At 42.7% G+C, this 17,600-nt stretch overlaps 1 protein-coding gene and 1 long non-coding RNA gene across 9 annotated transcripts in view; one reads left to right on the forward strand and one right to left on the reverse strand.

Annotated features, from left to right (window-relative positions):
* Window positions 1-12,183, forward strand: part of LOC123352950 — a 45,679-nt gene extending 33,496 nt beyond the window's left edge. Inside the window, exons 2-6 of one of the 5 annotated variants that reach the window (XR_006574332.1) lie at window positions 2,058-2,209; window positions 6,073-6,179; window positions 8,917-8,985; window positions 10,238-10,353; window positions 12,044-12,183. This is a non-coding gene — a long non-coding RNA (uncharacterized LOC123352950). The remainder of the gene's footprint in view (window positions 1-2,057; window positions 2,210-6,072; window positions 6,180-8,916; window positions 8,986-10,237; window positions 10,354-12,043) is intronic. The other 4 variants (XR_006574333.1, XR_006574336.1, XR_006574334.1 and 1 more) reach the window with 4 other exon arrangements.
* Window positions 1-17,600, reverse strand: part of EFCAB5 (EF-hand calcium binding domain 5) — a 64,279-nt gene that overhangs the window by 32,477 nt on the left and 14,202 nt on the right. For 3 of the 4 annotated variants that reach the window (XM_044993546.1, XM_044993542.1, XM_044993544.1), the window contains exons 3-6: window positions 16,763-17,334; window positions 11,131-11,287; window positions 9,910-9,970; window positions 7,057-7,127 (exon numbers count right to left, since the gene is read on the reverse strand). In XM_044993546.1, the coding sequence (XP_044849481.1) occupies window positions 7,057-7,127; window positions 9,910-9,970; window positions 11,131-11,287; window positions 16,763-17,328 (855 nt within the window). In that variant the 5' untranslated portion in view covers window positions 17,329-17,334. Of the gene's footprint in view, window positions 1-7,056; window positions 7,128-9,909; window positions 9,971-11,130; window positions 11,288-16,762; window positions 17,373-17,600 lie in introns of all 4 variants that reach the window. The other variant, XM_044993545.1, reaches the window with a different exon arrangement.

Raw genomic sequence — 17,600 nt, forward strand, 5'->3', positions numbered from 1 at the left:
GAGGCTGGGATACCTACTTGAAATCAAAACCAGTTTAACACAGTATCTGCAGTTTAAGTACACTATCCACAAGAGTAATGCCAGATTTGGGGCATGGATGCTACAACTGTCCATTTCAGTCAGTATTGGGGCTCCACTGTGCTAGGCACTGAACAAATACTTATTAAACAAGTTCGTCTCATTCCTGATCCAAAAGGTCACTTAGCTGCTCTCACTGGCTCAGAGGCATTGGGCCAGAGTCATCCTTTATGTAATTCCATAGACGTAGACTCTCCAGCGTGAGTTTGACTCTGTATGTTCTTTCTATAGCATTTGGTATTCTTGACATTACTCCGGAGGTGGCATCTTGAGCAAGTGGCTTTTGCAGGACCTGCAGTGATTCAACTCTTTAATGCCACAAACATACTGCTGGCCAAGCCTTCAGAGCTGATCAGAATCATTCTGGATACCATTTGAAAAAAAAACAAGCACCACCACTTGAAAATGACCCTGCTGTCACCTAAGTCCTCTGACACTGGGAATACTACTGAAACCTGGATTTATCTTAAGCCCCAGTCTTGGAGACACTTTAACACTCTGGATTTATAGCCATGTGGGTTTCATGAGCAAAAGCAATACTGTTCCAAAAATGTGGTCTACATAAATAATAATGGCTGTCAGAATAAACCAGAGTCTCAAAGTGTGGTCTGAATTATTACAGCAGGTTTCTGGAGTCGGCCACAGTGATGGGGAAACTACAAATGTTGCAGAGAATTTGTGAAATGTGGAGGTGTTTCGCACTAATCGCTTTCTTAGGGGATTGAACTAGGGACTCGCATTCATGATCTTAGTAGACCCTTATTAACATTATTATCACCCTCAGTGATACAGCATTTTATGTTTGCTGAAAATGCTGTACAGGTAGGTTACTGCTAATTAACTGATATTATTTGTTACTATACTGGGTGGTTTAAAAATACATTGAAGCAACTGAGGAAGGGGCAGAGAACAGGGAGCCAATGGAGGAGGGTCTATGCAGCAATGTGAGAGTGCTCTGTGTTTCACCAGAGAAAGAAGTTATAGAGGTGGGTTGGAGGAGGGAGCAGTGGACCTGTAATTACTCCCCTCCCCGGGCTCTATCCCCTGTGAAGTAGGGGTGCATCCGCAATGGGTCTATTGCAACCCTCAGGGCCCTGGGCTGATGGAATCCCCCTACTAGTCAGACTGTCCCCTAGCGGGAGGATTTGGTCCATTATTAGAAAGAGAGGCTGTGTTATGTAAATGTCAAAGGAGGTCCTGTGCTTTATCATTTTAATAGCCCTACTCTGATAGGTCTGCATCTGTTTGTTCATTTCAGAGGTCATAGGGAGTCAGTGAGGCAGGTGAGATAGGGTGACCAGATGTCCCAATTTTATAGGGACAGTCCAGATTTTTGGGTCTTTTTCTTATATAGGATCCTATTACCCCTCAACCCCTTTCCCAGTTTTTAACACTTGCTGTCTGGTCACCCTAAGGTGAGACAAGCGGAGGGGAAAAGGTACAGGATCTTCTTTCTGAATCTCATTCTGATCTCAGCTACACAACACTGCTCCAGTACAATTCCACTGACTTCCGTGGAGATGCTCCTGATTTACACAGACATGAGATCATAACCAAATCTCGATGGGGGAATTGGGGAGCATGCCCTAGAATTCAATTCACAGAGCATTTTGGGAAAAGGAACTCAGGTCATGTTGAGCTATCTATGAAGGGCTCAGTCCTGTCTGGTACTAAGCATCCTTAACTCCCACTGACTTCTCTAAAGCTGGGTACCTAAAAATTAAGACACCCATAATTAGAATTCACTTTTGAAAATTTGGCCCTTAAAATCTCTGTGCCTCAATTTCCTCACCTTAGAATGAGGAAAAAAATGCTTATTTCAAAGGGAAATGTTGTGGCTTAATTAATGTTTATAAATTTTGAGATAGGTGATATAGAAGACAAAAGTTGTGTTATTATAGACATAAATAAAATTTACTTTGAACAAAATATTTGCCTAAAATTTTTAAATATATTTTAAAAGTTTCCTTCTTGTTTAGGAGTGATGGTGAAGGCATGGAAGGGATAATAGTCACTAAAAGAAGCCGTAGAGAAAATAAGAAAAGAGAGACAACAGAAAAGTACTTTGCGTTCACCCCTACGACAAGTGCAACTCCTTAATGCAAATGGGAGACTCATGAACAAGAGGAAGGTGAGATTACATATCTAAGAGTGCTGGGAGATAGGAACGTGAAAGCCTCTGGGATTCTTTCCGCTACAGAGTCCCTATCTCTTTCTCTCCCCTATCATGAAGTGAAAGGACACATTTCATTCCTGACCTGTGAGTCATTCCTCTCATAACACACTTTCCCAGGGGGCACTCATGGTTGCTAAATGCACTTTCTCACTCTCAGAGCTGGGTAGTGATAAAGCATCCTCTCCTTTGGGTGCCCGCTAAATATCACCATGAGTCAAAGCCCATTTGAATACTTAATTTCTCTGCCTTTTTAAGTTAGTGGTTCATTGGGACAGTGCTTGTCTAGTCTGTGTCACCTTAGGCCATGTCTGCACTTACCTGGGATCAATGCTGCTGCGATCGATGCAGCAGGGGTCAATGTCGTGGGTCTAGTGAAGACCCGCTAAATCGACGGCCGAGCGCTCTCCGGTCCACTCCGATAATCCACCGGAATGAGAGGAGTAAGATAAATTGATGGGAGAGTGTCTCCTGTCGATGCAGTGTGGTGTAGACATCACAGTAAGTCAGCCTAAGCTACGTCAACTACAGCTATGTTATTAACGTAGCTGGAGTAGCATAACTTAGGTCAGCTTATCCCAGTAGTGTAGACCAGGCCTCAAAGTAGTAAACATTAATGAGTTAGGGCCAGTCTACATTAGAAGCGCTACACTGGCACAGCTGCGCCGCTGAAGCGTATCTGGTGCAGACCATCTATGCTGACAGGAGAGAGTTGTCCCATCGGCATCATAAATCCACCTCTGTGAGAAGCGGTAGCTATCCACACCAGTGCTTAGGTCAGGGTAATTTACGTTGCTCAAGGGGTGGCTTATTCACACCCCTGAGCAACATAAGTTATACCAAAGTAAGTGGTAGTGTAGACCTGGCCTAGTGTTTGTAAAGCACTCTGACAATGTAAAGTGCTATACAAGCGATAAACACAATTGTTGTTTATTTATTATTAATAAAGAAGTTTCCACTTCCATCGTCTGTCTCTCTCTACTTTAGGCTGGTAGTAAATACCACTAAAGACAATGGGTCAGATTCGGCCCATTGATGTTTGTCTGTGGCTGCTATTAACCTCAGTGGAATCTGATGAAGCCACATGTAGATCTGAGAGCAGAATCTAGCCTTAAGGACCTCATTCAAAGCCCACTGAAGTAAATGGGAGTCTTTCTCTTGACGTCAGAAAGCTTAGGATCAGGCCCTAAAAGTGATGAAGGCCCTCCATTTAATAACATAGGCCCAGGATTTAACCTGTTTTATACATTGTGGCGGGTGGGTCTTTGGGCTCTAAATACTTTTAAAATAAAAGAATCCACCAGCCTGTTCCTGAGGACACAATAATACAATGAACAAGGGCGACCCTTTCTACAGACTCAGAAACACCAATGTGTGAGGTCCCACCACTGACTCGGTAACAGCCATTAAGTAACCCAGAGCTGCCCTGAGTTCAAAAAAGAAAACATAAAAAGAGCCATTTAATTTTCAGCTCCATTAACAATCAATACTTTCCAAATGTGAAAAGGCCCACATCAGTCTGGGGCCAGATCTTTCTCTTCGGTCTTCCAGAAGGATGATGCAAACGAATAATAAAAATAAACTTAAGATGAATATGGAGAGCGAGGAGGAGGAAATGTCCTGACAGCGAGGTCTATTCAGACTGTGGGATAGTCTCCCAAGGAAATTGGTGAAAGCCACATCACTTTAATCATATAAATCTGGACTGGAAAATATACTGCAGAAACAATCTTCCAGTGGCTGGAAATCAGACTAGCTAAGATGACATTGTAGGTCCTTTACATTTCTGATTTCTATTGCTGTATGCCTCAATTGTGAGTTAAAACAAATACTACACACAGTGCTATTTAAAGCATTCTTCTGGACTGAATGTAATAGAAATTTATTCAGAACTCATTCATGTATTGCAGAGATTATGGATTGACACACTTTTTTTTAGTGACAAAAGGGATTCTCTGAGATTCCATTATCTGGAATAGTTTCCTTAATTAAATCCAGTTACGTTGAGGTTAAATTTTAAAATATATCATTTCATGCTGAAAAAAGAAATCCTCAACAAATTATCACAAAAATGCATCTCTATGCAAAATACTAAATATGTGACTCTCCTGGGAGTGCAGAAGGCAAAGAAATCACACACTGTCATTTGGGATTAGTCTCTGCACAGCTGCTTTATGCTCTGTTCTTAATTATTGTAACTGCACCCACTAGCACTGCTAAGTTAAGGGCTGTCATCATTTCTAGTCTAAATGTTCCTTTTCACAGTTTATAGCCCAACCATAAAATCTAGCTCTACTGTAGGTGGTAGGTGGAACTTGATTGGTAAAGTCTCAGCCCAGAGAGTTTTTCCAGTAAATTTAGCTTTAAATTATTTGGTTGTTTTTAAGTTAACGAAGGGAAACGTGATAGAATGAAATCCTTAACTACATTCCTTGACTTTGGTGAGTTAAAGTCACATATGTGATGTTTCTTAACTATACTTTTTGGTGTTTTTTTTTTCCTTTATTTACTTGTAATTTGTTCCCTAGAGTGAATTATTTTCTATTTTGGTAGATCCTAGAAATCTGAGCACAGTGGGATGGGGACAGCTAGGCTAAGAAAGAGCACATATAATGGCAGGTCACCAAGTTATTTTGCCCATAAAGCGCTGTCCCAAAGCAGGCCTAAACGAAGAATCGACCATCTGGGCTGATATTTTGTGATTCTATTGGGGCACTTGTTCTGCATTTATAATAATCATGCTCGGGGTTTATGTAGCCCCTCTCATCTGAGCAAAATGAAGCCCTTTACAAACAATTTCTTAAGCCTCACAAGAAAGTCATACTTATCCTCACTTTACCAATAGGTAATATGAGACACAGGTCTAAGGTACATTTTCAAAACTGACCCACAATTTTGGGTGTCAAATTTAAGACAAATTGACATTTTAGAAAGTATGGTCTTAAATGACGTGACCAAGGCCACAACACAATCCACTTTTGTCTTCTATTCTCTAACCACTAGATTACAGCACTTCCTATATATTCTATTCACAATGATTTATAGGAACGGCTCAGGCAGATTAACACCACCATTAGTAGCAGAGTTAATGTGGATGCACTGGAGTCTACGGTAATCCTCTTCACACACCTTGCTTTACATTTATGCCATGGGGCAGTGACCCAGGCATACAATCAACCAATGTCCCGAGAGACTTTTGGTTCACTGAAGACACATTTAATTCTGATACACAAGGGTATTGGGTAAATAAGAACTCAAATCATAACCATACATTTATATCCTGATTTTTAAAGTCTTAGTAGCATTTTCTTAAGATTACTTAAATCTTCTTTTGTCTTCCACCTTCCTTTGGGAGTTGTAGGAATAGAACAAGTTTACAAAGACTTACTGGGACTGGAAAACTGGTCATTTTTATGACTGTTACCAGAGCAGGTAGTGGTCACAAAAAACTGACATGCTGGAAGATGGAGCAAGAGGGATAGCTGTAGTTATATGGTTGTTTCTTTCATTTGTTACAGCTTTGTCACTGTAATAGTTCAAAGACACACTCACCATCATGCAGCTGACACACATGCTTGCTGACATACACATGCACGCACATGTTCAGGCCCACACACTCACTCATACCACCCATACACGCTCCATCACCTTCACAAAATAGCAAACAGTCAGGGACACTTCCTTGAATTAAACCACAACGTGCTGGGTTAGAAAAAACCCAAGGCACAGAGGGGTTGCGGGTGAGAGGAGGAGGAGGCAGGCTGATACATTTGATCTTTTGAGATTATTTGTTTGCTGTGATAAATGAACTACTACCCTAGTTCCCCACAGATGAATGGGAGCAGCCTAGCACCGCAGTCATCCTCACTGAATCCTTGTGTCCGATGGACAGCATGCCGGAAGCTCCTCTGCAACAGGAGCTTTTTGTGTAAGTTCCCTGCAAAAGCTACCGAACACTTCCCTTATGTTCTGTACGCTCCCTGGTGTGGATTTTAAACCAAAGCCACATGGTGGCAAAATATACTCTATGGGCAAAAATAGTAATGCTGTTCATCCCTGATTAGCCTTCTGTTGTATTGTACTTTGGTTAACAGAATTCCCAAAGGAATAATAGCACTATGGGAACCATACTAAAGTAATAATTGGAGATATACCAATCTCCTAGAACTGGAAGGGACCTTGAAAGGTCATTGAGTCCAGCCCCCTGCCTTCACTAGCAGGACCAATTTTTGCCCCAGATCCCTAAGTGGCCTCCTCAAGGATTGAGCTCACAATCCTGGGTTTAGCAGGCCAATGCTCAAACCACTGAGCTATCCCTCCCCCCCACATTACATTAGAATGCTAGTTACATTGGGAGACCGTCTCCTGTGTGCTGTTGATGAAAAATCTGAATTCATGAGTGATTTGAAACACAGCTCCTTGCAGCATGGCAGAGGTGGTGTCTTCACGTATGCTAAGGAGGGCACCAGGGAGATGTTTTAACAACATGGCTTTTAAAATATCCCTGATAATTAATCCATAGAGGTGCACAGTCAGTGACTCTGGAGGAAGCTAAACATTCCACCCTACTGGAGTGATGGGGGGATCTACAAAATAAGGATGGGTATGTGGATGTGAGCAGATAATAATGGTGACCTGGGAACATGGAGTGACCCAACATTCCCAGAGTCACAGCCTGGGGCTAGGGAGAAGGGGGAGGCCTCTCCTCTTCTATTGTCAGCACCCACCAGGGGAGGAAACACTCCTAAAAGGCATCAACAACAGGAATAGAATTCTGACTCAGGTGCAGTTATTTAGCTTCTCACCTCCCTAAACTCTTCCTCGTTCACTTTTTTCCCCAGTGTATCTATGGTTTCCAGCTTCCTGTCGTAGATCTCTAATGGAGAAGGAGAGAAGATTAGACAGAAAATAGGCAGATGTATTTTTGCAGAATTGTATTTCTACCTAGGGCTACTCTGGCCTGTGGCTGGGAATGACAGGGAATTGAAGCCCCTGTATACACCTTGCATGTTCAGCTCTGCTTCCAAATCAGTACTGTACTGCCTGGCTATAGAAATACAGGCTGGGTCTGATTCTTATACCCCTTTCCATTGCTGAGAAACTTCAGTTTCCTTCTGAAAGGAAAGCAATACGGGCTGGTGCAGACGAGGATTTATGGCCAGATTCAAACATGACATGATAGGATAACGGGTTTAGTCAATAGGTCAATAACGTGCCACACTGGTAATTAGTACAAAGGGTTAATGTTGGGATATTGTTAGCCTTTTCCAGAGGGTCTGGCTGGAGAGTCTTGCCCACATGCTCGGGGTTCAGCTGATCGCCATATTTGGGGTCGGGAAGGAATTTTCCTCCAGGGTAGATTGGCAGTGGCCCTGGAGGTTTTTCGCCTTCCTCCGAAGCATGGGGCAGGGGTCGCTTGCTGGTGGATTATCTGCTACTTGAAGTCTTTAAATCATGATTTGGAGCATTCAACAGCAGAGTCAAGGGAGAGAATTAGTTCAGGAGTGGGTGGATCGGCTTATGTGGCCTGCATCTTGCAGGAGGTCAGACTAGATGATCATAATGGTCCCTTCTGATCTTGAATTCTATGATTCTATGACATAAATAGGTGTAAATCACAATGACTTCAATGGGAGTTACATCTGCTTATGCCTGGCTTGTGCTGTAATGAATGGGTGTTGTTCCTTTACATGTTGGGAACCAATGGTCAGGTTCCTTGCAGCTGTGGCATGACTTTGGAATTACCAGCAAGGCCTGGAGCTTCTGTATTCTGAAAACAAGACTTTTACTCTAGCGGCCATATGGAGATATTCCTGTTGGCTTTACAACCTTTTCAGCCACCTTTTGGCTAGTTTCTGGGCCACAGTAGTGGAGCTGAGAAGAGATGCCAAGGATTTGCGTGGGAAATCTTGAAAGAAGAAATGTTCTCTCTATTGGGATTATTATTCTTACTTCTACAATTTGGTGAGTGAAACATCAAGGATAATGAGAACACTCTCAGTGGAACCTATATATTTCTTGCTTCCTTAAGACATCCAGAAGTTATATGTTATCTTTATGAACCCTATCAAACATGGCATAATGCTCACTTAGTGTATTGGACTCTGATAAATTAAATACATTGAGAAACAGAGCAAGGCTGTGAGTAAAATACTGCCAATAGTGCCTAGAATGCCTATAGAGTAACCATCTGGCCAGGAACTTCCTTCTTCCTTAGAGTACCAGTATCCCCAACAGTGCCACAATAGCACCTGAGGACTGGGTTTGCCATTCAGACGGCGTGCTGCCAATGTAAGCTGAATACTCAGGGCAATGATTACTATCCTAACAAGGGGTGGGGGAAAGCCAAGCTGTGGAGAAAGGCTATTTCCAGCAGAGGACTGCAGTGGGCTTTCGAGTGTCCTACATAGCCTCACATCTTCCAGCAAAGACCAATTTGTTGTTACTGATGATCATAATGCCTCTATTTATTTTAAAGCTCTGACAACAGTCCTTACACTGCCACTTCAACATTTCTAGCCCTATCTATTCAATTATCATTATTTAATTATCTCAAGCGTAAGCCATAAAGAGGACGAGAATTATGCAGATCGGTTCAGTGCTTAGTGCTCTGGTATGTGGGCCTTGTCTCATTGTATGTCACTGTCCTTCCTTTCACTGGCTAGAGGAAATGCCCAGAGAAGATGAGCCTTGTCGCGCAATTCTCAAGCACATTTCAGGATTTGCCCTAGAAGGTAACAGCTCTGCCACGCTTTCATTTTTAAACCCCCCCCCCAAACATGCCAAGTATGGCCCTAGTATGAAAAGAGAGAGGGCTGGGGGATATTCAGCTGATTTTCATGTACACATGGGGAGCAGGTTTGGCTAATGTTGGAGAAAGAGAAGAGGGACAAGCTACTTGCTGCTGTCAGAGTTTTATTACTTAGGAACGGGGCGGGGGCTCTGTGAGTCTGTTACTGGCAGCTAGAGAGGCCCAGATCAACTTAGTCTAAAATGACTGGGCCAAATGCTGCACTCCTCCCCCGTTTCCATGGGCATGGAGCGGAACTGGTGCAGGTCCAATTCATTTTGGGGGAGCTGCAGGACACAGAGAGGCCCTGGCGAGGAACTTTGCATGCCCTTTCACCCTGCAGAGCTCTGCAGCAATGTGGAAGAGGGGCCTGTGACGGGGATGGACTTGGGGCGTCAGGAACATGACACGGAACGGAATAGATCCCTGTAGGCACACAGGGCTGCAGCTACTACTATAGCCCATGGACTATAGGAATAGCTGTAGCAAGGCTGCACATTTCCAGCAAGAGACCCCACCAGATGGAGAGAGGATTCCTTGTTCCCCAGCCCTTTTTAGATCGTCTATGCCAAGGACATTTACTCAACTTTTGTGCTTTCATGTGGGTGAGGGGCCCACAAGCTGTGGTGGTATTTTTACATATGTTTATTTAAACACACACACACACACACACACACACACACACACACACACACACACACACACACACAACACAATGGTTCACCCTCTGCCCCTCCCCACTTGAAGTCTTGCAAGCGAGGCTCGTGGCCGGTCCTTACAGATTCCATGCCTACTTTCCTTTTGCTCCCATTCTGCACCAGAAGTCAGACCAAGGAAAATAAAACCAAGAAAACACTTGTGACCTTACCTGGCCCTGCTCCCAAAGGAGTAGAAATGACATCCAGAAATGACCTCAGGGCACTCTGAACCTATAAATCAAAACAACAGTTAAAAGCCTGAGTCAGAGAAACACTCTTTGCTCATCTCCACTCCTCATTAAACTCAAAGCAGCTCTAGTTTTACTCTCTCCCCACGTCTGAACAGAAAAAGGCCACCAGCTTACTTTGCATTGACACTCTGGCCCAGGTTATCACCATTTGATTGTTATGAACAGATTTAGATACAGCAGCTCTATAGCAACTGGTTTCTCAGACATGTCTTGCCATTTATTTTCTTCCTGCTTTGTTTTTGCCCAGGGCTCCTCAAATCTTTATGGCAACATAAGGAAACACCAGTGCTGAGAATGGATGACTCATCACAGACCATACCCAGAGGCCTGTGATCTGAAGAGGTCACCCTTCAAGTGTTTCTAGTAAGTAAATGGGAATGTTATGCTAGACAATAGCAGGCACGCTGCAACAGTTCAGGAATTTTCCCATTAAACGAACATTACTTTAGCCCCCCGCCCCGGCCTCTCACCACTAACAGAAATTCAAGCCACATCTATGTTATGTGCCCTGTATAGCCCATAAAGCTAGTGGGCCTCGGGGGAGTTTCACAGCAGGTGAATGATTTGCCATCTATGGAAGGTCTCTGTACCAGCACCCAAGACTGGTCAGTCCATCATGATGGCTTTAAGTCTCATCTTCTCAAACAGTGAGTCAATAGTTTTGGGCAGAGGGGGACAATGGAATTAATGGGGGCCCTGAAAGGATGGGATGGGAGTAAGCCACCCAGTGTCTTCTGAGGTAGATTTTGAGTTGTGACCAGCTGCCACCAGGAGACTCAAGGCTCAGAGATATAAACTATCTGCGGCACTTATCTGGCTCCCATCACAGTAGTGCCTGTGCACTACACAAGAATGGATTTATCCTCACAACCCCCTTGTGCAGCAGCCAGGGCTATTATCCCATTGGGCAGCTGGGGCGCAGAGAGGCTAAGTCACTTACCCAAGGTCACACAAAGTCTGAGGCAGAACAGGGACTTGAAGGCAGATCTTGTGGGTCCTAGGCTAGTGCCTAACCACTGGACCATCCTTCCTCTCCCTTCCTGCTATATAACATAGCAAATTCACTTCCACAATAGCCTCCATTCTCCTCGTTCTGGGTGGAAACATAGCAGTGTTTCTATGAATGTCTGCCCTAGTTACCAGTGTGAGTGGTAGCTTTCCACTGACATCCAATGTCCATTCTTTGAACTGCACTGCCAGGGCCTCCTTTCGCATCTCTGTCACCTGAGACTTGATTTTCTCCACCTGCTCCCTTTGCTCACGATTTTTCTTTACCTCAGATTTCATCCTGGCTAGCCTGTAAGGCATGGGCATATGGTTCAGAAAGTTATTGACATAGGCTGAGCTAAGCTTGGTTTGACCTCTTCTGAAGAACAGCAGGAAACGGAAGTAATTGCACACTGTAATTCCTGTACTTTCTAGTACATGAGGTCTTTTCCCCATTGAAATAGTTAATCTTTTGGGCAACAAGCCACCAGTCAAACTCTGTATAAACACTCACAATCCGTGTCTTCATGAGGCAGCTCTTGGAAGGCGAGAATGTTTGTCATGAAGTGGACGTTTCTGCTGAAGGCCAGCGTAATTAAGAATTTTAATACAGAGCGTGAGTATCGAGTACATCACTATAGAGAGAGCCTTTTGTGGAAGGTGCATGGAACTCTCTCTGAGCCCCGAGACAGTCAGACATTTAGGGACAAAATTATCCCTGCTGCAACTCTAGTGACTTGCAGAGTTACACAAAGGGTGGATTTTGCCCTTAATTAATGCACCTTTCTACGATGGTGCTAATCATTAATTATGGAGATGTTCTTCAATTTTCCTGCCGAACATTTTAGCAGGAGCTGAGGGGTATAATTTTGCTTCACTTAATTTAACAACAAAATTGCATTACTATGCATTTGTCTCAGAGCCTATGTACCATTTAATGTAAGAAGTGCACTGGCAATGAACTATGTTTAATGAATTTTCCAAAGTACTATTGCACAATAAAATCCTCACTGCTTTAGGACAGGGATAATTTGCCTACCATGCTTCTGTTTTTTGTTGAATACAGAGTTTGCAAGCCTGGACCAGAAGTGCCACTCTTTCTTCTGGATTCTAGCTGGTTTCCTTCTCTAACCTATCAGAAGGGCATTTGCCAGTTCTGCATTTTGTACCCAGGATAAAAGGATTTTATTAAACTGATCATGTATAGATGTCTTTTTTTTTTTTAATTTGTAAAATATAAGTAAAGTCTCCAGGAAAACAACGCCATTAATGGCACTCATTATGCCTATAGCTACAGGGTTACAGCTCAACTATGGGGAGGAGGGTCTCGAGTTTTTATTCCCATTTCAATGGATTGTTAAAGAGTCTTTGTCTCTGTATTGAGAGCTCCTAACTGTTCCTTTCACCCATGGACTGTGCGTTCACTGAGCCAGATATTGCTCTCAGTTATACCAGTCTATAGCTAGCAGGAGTAAGTGGAGCTACTCCTATTTGTCTCTTGTCACTGAGAGCAAAGACTGGCCCCAGGACTGTAATTTGACCAAATGATTTCTCTTTTCTCCAAGATTGTTTTTTCACTTAAGGTGTGATGATAATCTGATACTATCCCTGACCTCTCACGATAGTTTAGGAAAAAGGCTTGCAATTATAAAGCAATTACATTTTAACTAATAAATAATAAGGCCTATTTAACATGTTATAATAACACACTGACTACAGTAATATTTATCACTAGGTCACTGTTAATTCATGGCCATTTATCATGGAGGCTTCTTAATCAATCACTCAGTTACCCAGTATGTGAGAGGCATATGAATGAATGAATGCGAGGGAGTCTTGTGCAACTTAACCCTCTTAGACCTTCTGCAATACTTGTGATTTTACTTGGGCCTCAGCGCTTCACAGTCCTATTTTTAACAGGATTCTTGGAGGTGATTCCTGCAGCTCCAGATGGCACAGAGCTGTCTTTGTCTTGATCTGTTCCTTCATTTCCTTTGGAAGTGTTTTAACTCAGGATTATTTCTAATCTTGATTAAATGGTGAGATATGTGGATCGAATCCAACCTCAGAATGAGCAGCCAAATTAGGGAATTTGCAAAAGGGCTTGCCCGACTACCACAAAAAAGTTATTTCTCACTTCTCATAGCCCCTTAGATTTTAAATATTTGCTGTCCACTGGCACTGCCCAGTTGACAGCCAAATAGTTTGAAGAGCTGAGTGAAAACTGTGGGTCCTTCGCACCTCTCAGGACCAGGCCACATATGGCTAAGTTGTTAACCGCAAAGAGGTGAAGGTCTGAGCTTCTGGCTTCTTATGCCTACATAACAGTAAGTGTACTAACATCTCTAATTACCAATATAACAAGGACAGGATGTGCCTCTGTTTTCTTTAATCTTTCTCTGAGGCATTCACTGTGTCAATGAAAATCCCTGCTAAAATCTTTCCTGCATTTGACCTCACATCTAGTCTTTGCAACACCAGAAATTCTGGGGCTAGCTCATCTATGGATAAAATCATAAAAAAACATCAGCTGATGATGGATGCAGCTTCTGAGCTGATCTATCAACAGTGTTTTTGCTTTCGCTTTGAGATGAAAAGAAGGAAGACTGCTTGGATTGAGTCCCACTGTAAACCCAGAACACTGCAAACAGAACCCATCTTCACACCTGTTCTGGGACAATCTTGAGTATATTGGACTCGGGAAGGACTACCAGGCTGTGCAGAAAATAGGGATAATTAATATCATTGAGCAGATTTCTGCCACAAGATGAGCATGTGGACTTGTCTCAGTGTAAGTAATGCCCTGTGGTTTAGAGTATGTACCCGTTTATCAAGACCATGCAGACCTTGGTTATTACCAACTCTACAGAATGAAGCCAGTGTGTGAAGACTCACTGCTCAAGTGCAACACTATAGGGGAAACCTTGGCCCTGTTTAAGTCAACGGGAGTTTTGCCATTGACTTTGGTGGGGCCAGGACTTCACCCTATAACAAATGGCAGGTAGATGTACCTACAAGAAGAAATAAATATTAAGGCAAGGAAAAATATTTCAGTTTGCAGATATCAACTTATAAATGACAACAGGGAAAAATTATATTAAAAATTCCTTGATAAGGGCCTTTAAATTCAAACGGCACTTGGCTTAAAAAAATCCACAAAATAAACGGGGAAACTGCCCTGCTCACTGCTAGGAAAAAGACAGACTATGGGACTAACTGAAAGACAGCTGCTTTCTGATGTGATTCAGACCCTGACACCTTGATACAATGGAACAGGGTGTTGGGAAACCTAATTCCCTTTTCTGGACTGCTTTACTAATCCTGCAAAGAGGAGATGTACCAGTTGCCAAATTAAATGGATCCAGAAAGTTCTCTCTAATTTAAAAATAGGAAATAAACGTAGAAACATTTAAACTATCAGCCCCTCTTCAGGAATAATTAGCAAACACAAAGCAGGATTAACTCCAATGTAAGAGTTGCCAAACTGCTTTGATGATTAATTTGGGCAGTGCCAAACACAAGGGACGGTACGTGCTATACATGCAGTGTGCTGCAATTTTGTTTCTCTAGGCAGCTTGTTCCAGCTATTACCTGAAAGGGCATGTAAATGCACTCTCCTTCTGATGTCCCTGGGAGCAGGACAAAGATTGTCCCACTGTGGAAGTTTCCATCTGCTTATAAGAGTCCTGGGTAGATGCACCATGGTGGGAACACATTTGTTAGTAATGCATTTGATAAGCAGAGATATCTTTAGGGTGACTCCCTGCACAAGAAGCATGTTTGAGAAGGAAGGAAGGGCCTGTTCTCCTGCATATGGATGCATGAATCAGCTGGATGCACTGGCATCCTTTGAACAAAACCAGACATTAATTTAGGTGTGAATTGGTTTAGATAAAAAGGAATTTCTCCCACTCTCATGAACTCCCTGCCTCCCAACGTGGTCGCAGTTAAGGTGGGGATGGAAGAAGCCAGAGAAAGTTCAGCTTGGGTGGGTAAATTTTGGATAAGCAATTGAGGTGAAATCCTGGCCCTGCTGAAGTTAATGGCAAAACTCCCATTGATTTCAATGGGGCTAGGATTTCACCCCTGAACTTTGGGTGCTTACATGAGCCATTCTGAGCTCCCCTTGCCATTCCTCTCCTAATTTGTTCTTCTACTTGGAAAGCCAGTGACACATGGCAAGTATTACGCACCAGTGCATGGTGGCAGCAAAAGCCATAAGTGCAGGTATGGGAGTCCCCAGATTTAAGAACACCATACAAATCCTATGATCCTGCCAGACACAAAAATGGAAATCCTAAAATAATACAAACACAAATCCCATGATACTTCCTGTTACTGCCATGGCTGTGTAAATCCCCTGGCACTGACAGCCATGGAGAGGCTAACTTCTATGACTCCTCATACAGATTTCCTGAGCATCAGCTCTCGGACTCTTCCATATCTGTCAAACTAAGAACTTGACTCCCAAATTTTAAGCTGGAATTACCACCCCAAAGCAAAGGTAAAGCATGAAATCATAAATCCCTTAATAAATGGCAAGCCAAAATGCAGAGCGCTCATGTGCTGATCACCAGTCTAGCTACATTTAAAGGCAGGTAAATAGAGTTAAGTGCAATTCATAAGAATCATTTATCACTGCTTTAATTGTATCAGGTATAGGTTATGTATGTGCCTATGTACTACAACAGCATATGCATTAGAAATACGAGAGAGAGAGAGAGATTTCACCATATTCCTTTATTCATTTAATTACTGGGAACTTCCATTATCTTAGTTTAGAGTCTAGACATGAGACATTTTATGTCAACATCATCTTTCCCCTAATTCCTGACACCAGTTTTATGCAAATAGATGAGAGTGCTCTACAAATCCAGTTATTCTACCAAAACAGACTCTGGAATAAAGTGATCAGGAAGTTAATGAGTAGTTCTGACATTATTGCTACCCACTCTGGTGTCTCCCATAAACACAAATGTTCACTTGCATATTTTTCTGAACTGACAAATCAAGATAAATGTATTATTTATTAATGCAGTGCAACTGAACTTTATAATCCCATCACGTTGTGAGATGCTGTTGAAAAAATTACATTAATTAAATAACACTGGACCAAATCGTGCAGAGAAAACCAGCTCATCTGCTAAGTTAGGATGGGCAATAATGATCCAAAGGGAAGTGCTGACGGAAAGAGAGTCTAAAATGGCTGAAGGTGAACTGCTCTGAAATGAACATAGCTACAGAGGGATTATAGCAAACATTTTCCTGGAGGGATTGCCCAAGGAGAACCAAGACAGCCCTGGCCTTCGTCCAGTCAAGAGAAATCCTCAGGATGGCCAGCAGAGACAACTTGGCTAATCTTATTTCCATTATCTTTGGAGGGACATAAGGGGAAAAGGGCCTCAGGAGTGTCAGGCCTATATTATTAACACTGGTGCTAAAAATGTCCAGAAAGGTCATACAGTGTCTTCATTCCACATGCACAGTGCCAAATCAAGCACTACACAGTGGGGGTACAGTACTGCTTTAAATATGCATAAGCCATTGCTTGGCTACATCTGCCATGTGCTGGGATTTCTCTTGCTTCCAAGACTCAAAGAAGGGGACAGCTGCTGGCCATGGTACAGAACTCCATGGGATTCATTTGGTGCTAGAGGATATACTTTTGCCATCGCAGATTACAGTCACGGTATCCAGTTAAGGAATGTACTGCTTTTTGTAAAATGAATACAGATACACCATGAAAAGGGGATACTACAACCAAGCATAGTTTAAACTCACTCACCTGTTAAGTGCCGTATCAGGCACCTGAGTTTTCAACTCCTCCATGACACCCTTCATCCCTCTCTTGTAGGGATCTAGTTTTGCGGATGTGTCAAACTGAGGGTTATGCCTCATCAGATATTCTCCTAGAAAATTAATGGGATCAAACTTGGGTGGATCTTGGTCTGTTTCAAGCACCTTCTTTCTTTCTACTTCCATTAACAATTTTTCTACTCCTGGGACTAATGTGGGTAAGAGTTTGTCAAGCAAATAGGCCCGGGTGTCCCTTGTCATCTTCTCTTCACTCAACCATTCCTTAGACAGCCAGTCCAGAGGTTCTTTCTTGTTTATCTTTTCTTCCTCTGCCTTACGTATGTGAATCTTTTCCACCTTTTCCCTCTGCAGATTCAGCGCCCTTTGTTGTACCTTTTCATAGAATGTCTCTTTCCATTGAGCATCCTTCCTGAGATCTGGCAGCGCAGCACTCTCCTGGCTTCTCCTTTTTTCTCTGATGGGCATACTCTTAACACTAAGCTTGGGGAGTTTCAGTCCAGGAGTTTGGTCTTCATCTTCTGGCACAGCAGCCATAGTTCACTGTGATACATGCAAAAGCAGATCAACACTATGTAATTCTGAAAGACATGGCAGTATGATAGAAAATACCATGGAAAACAAGTCTATACAGTTAGAAAACAATCAGTAGATGTTTCTTTTACATTCCTTTTCTAATTCAGAAATTGTTACTTTGCACTTCTAAATAAATACAGCCCATTTCATCTGAGGAGCTTCAAATGCTTTACAAGCATTAATTAGTTATGCCTCACAATGCCCCTGAGAGATACTGGAGCTAAATATTTGTA

Source organism: Mauremys mutica, chromosome 19, assembly GCF_020497125.1.
Source record: "Mauremys mutica isolate MM-2020 ecotype Southern chromosome 19, ASM2049712v1, whole genome shotgun sequence".
Classification (NCBI taxonomy): domain Eukaryota; kingdom Metazoa; phylum Chordata; order Testudines; family Geoemydidae; genus Mauremys; species Mauremys mutica.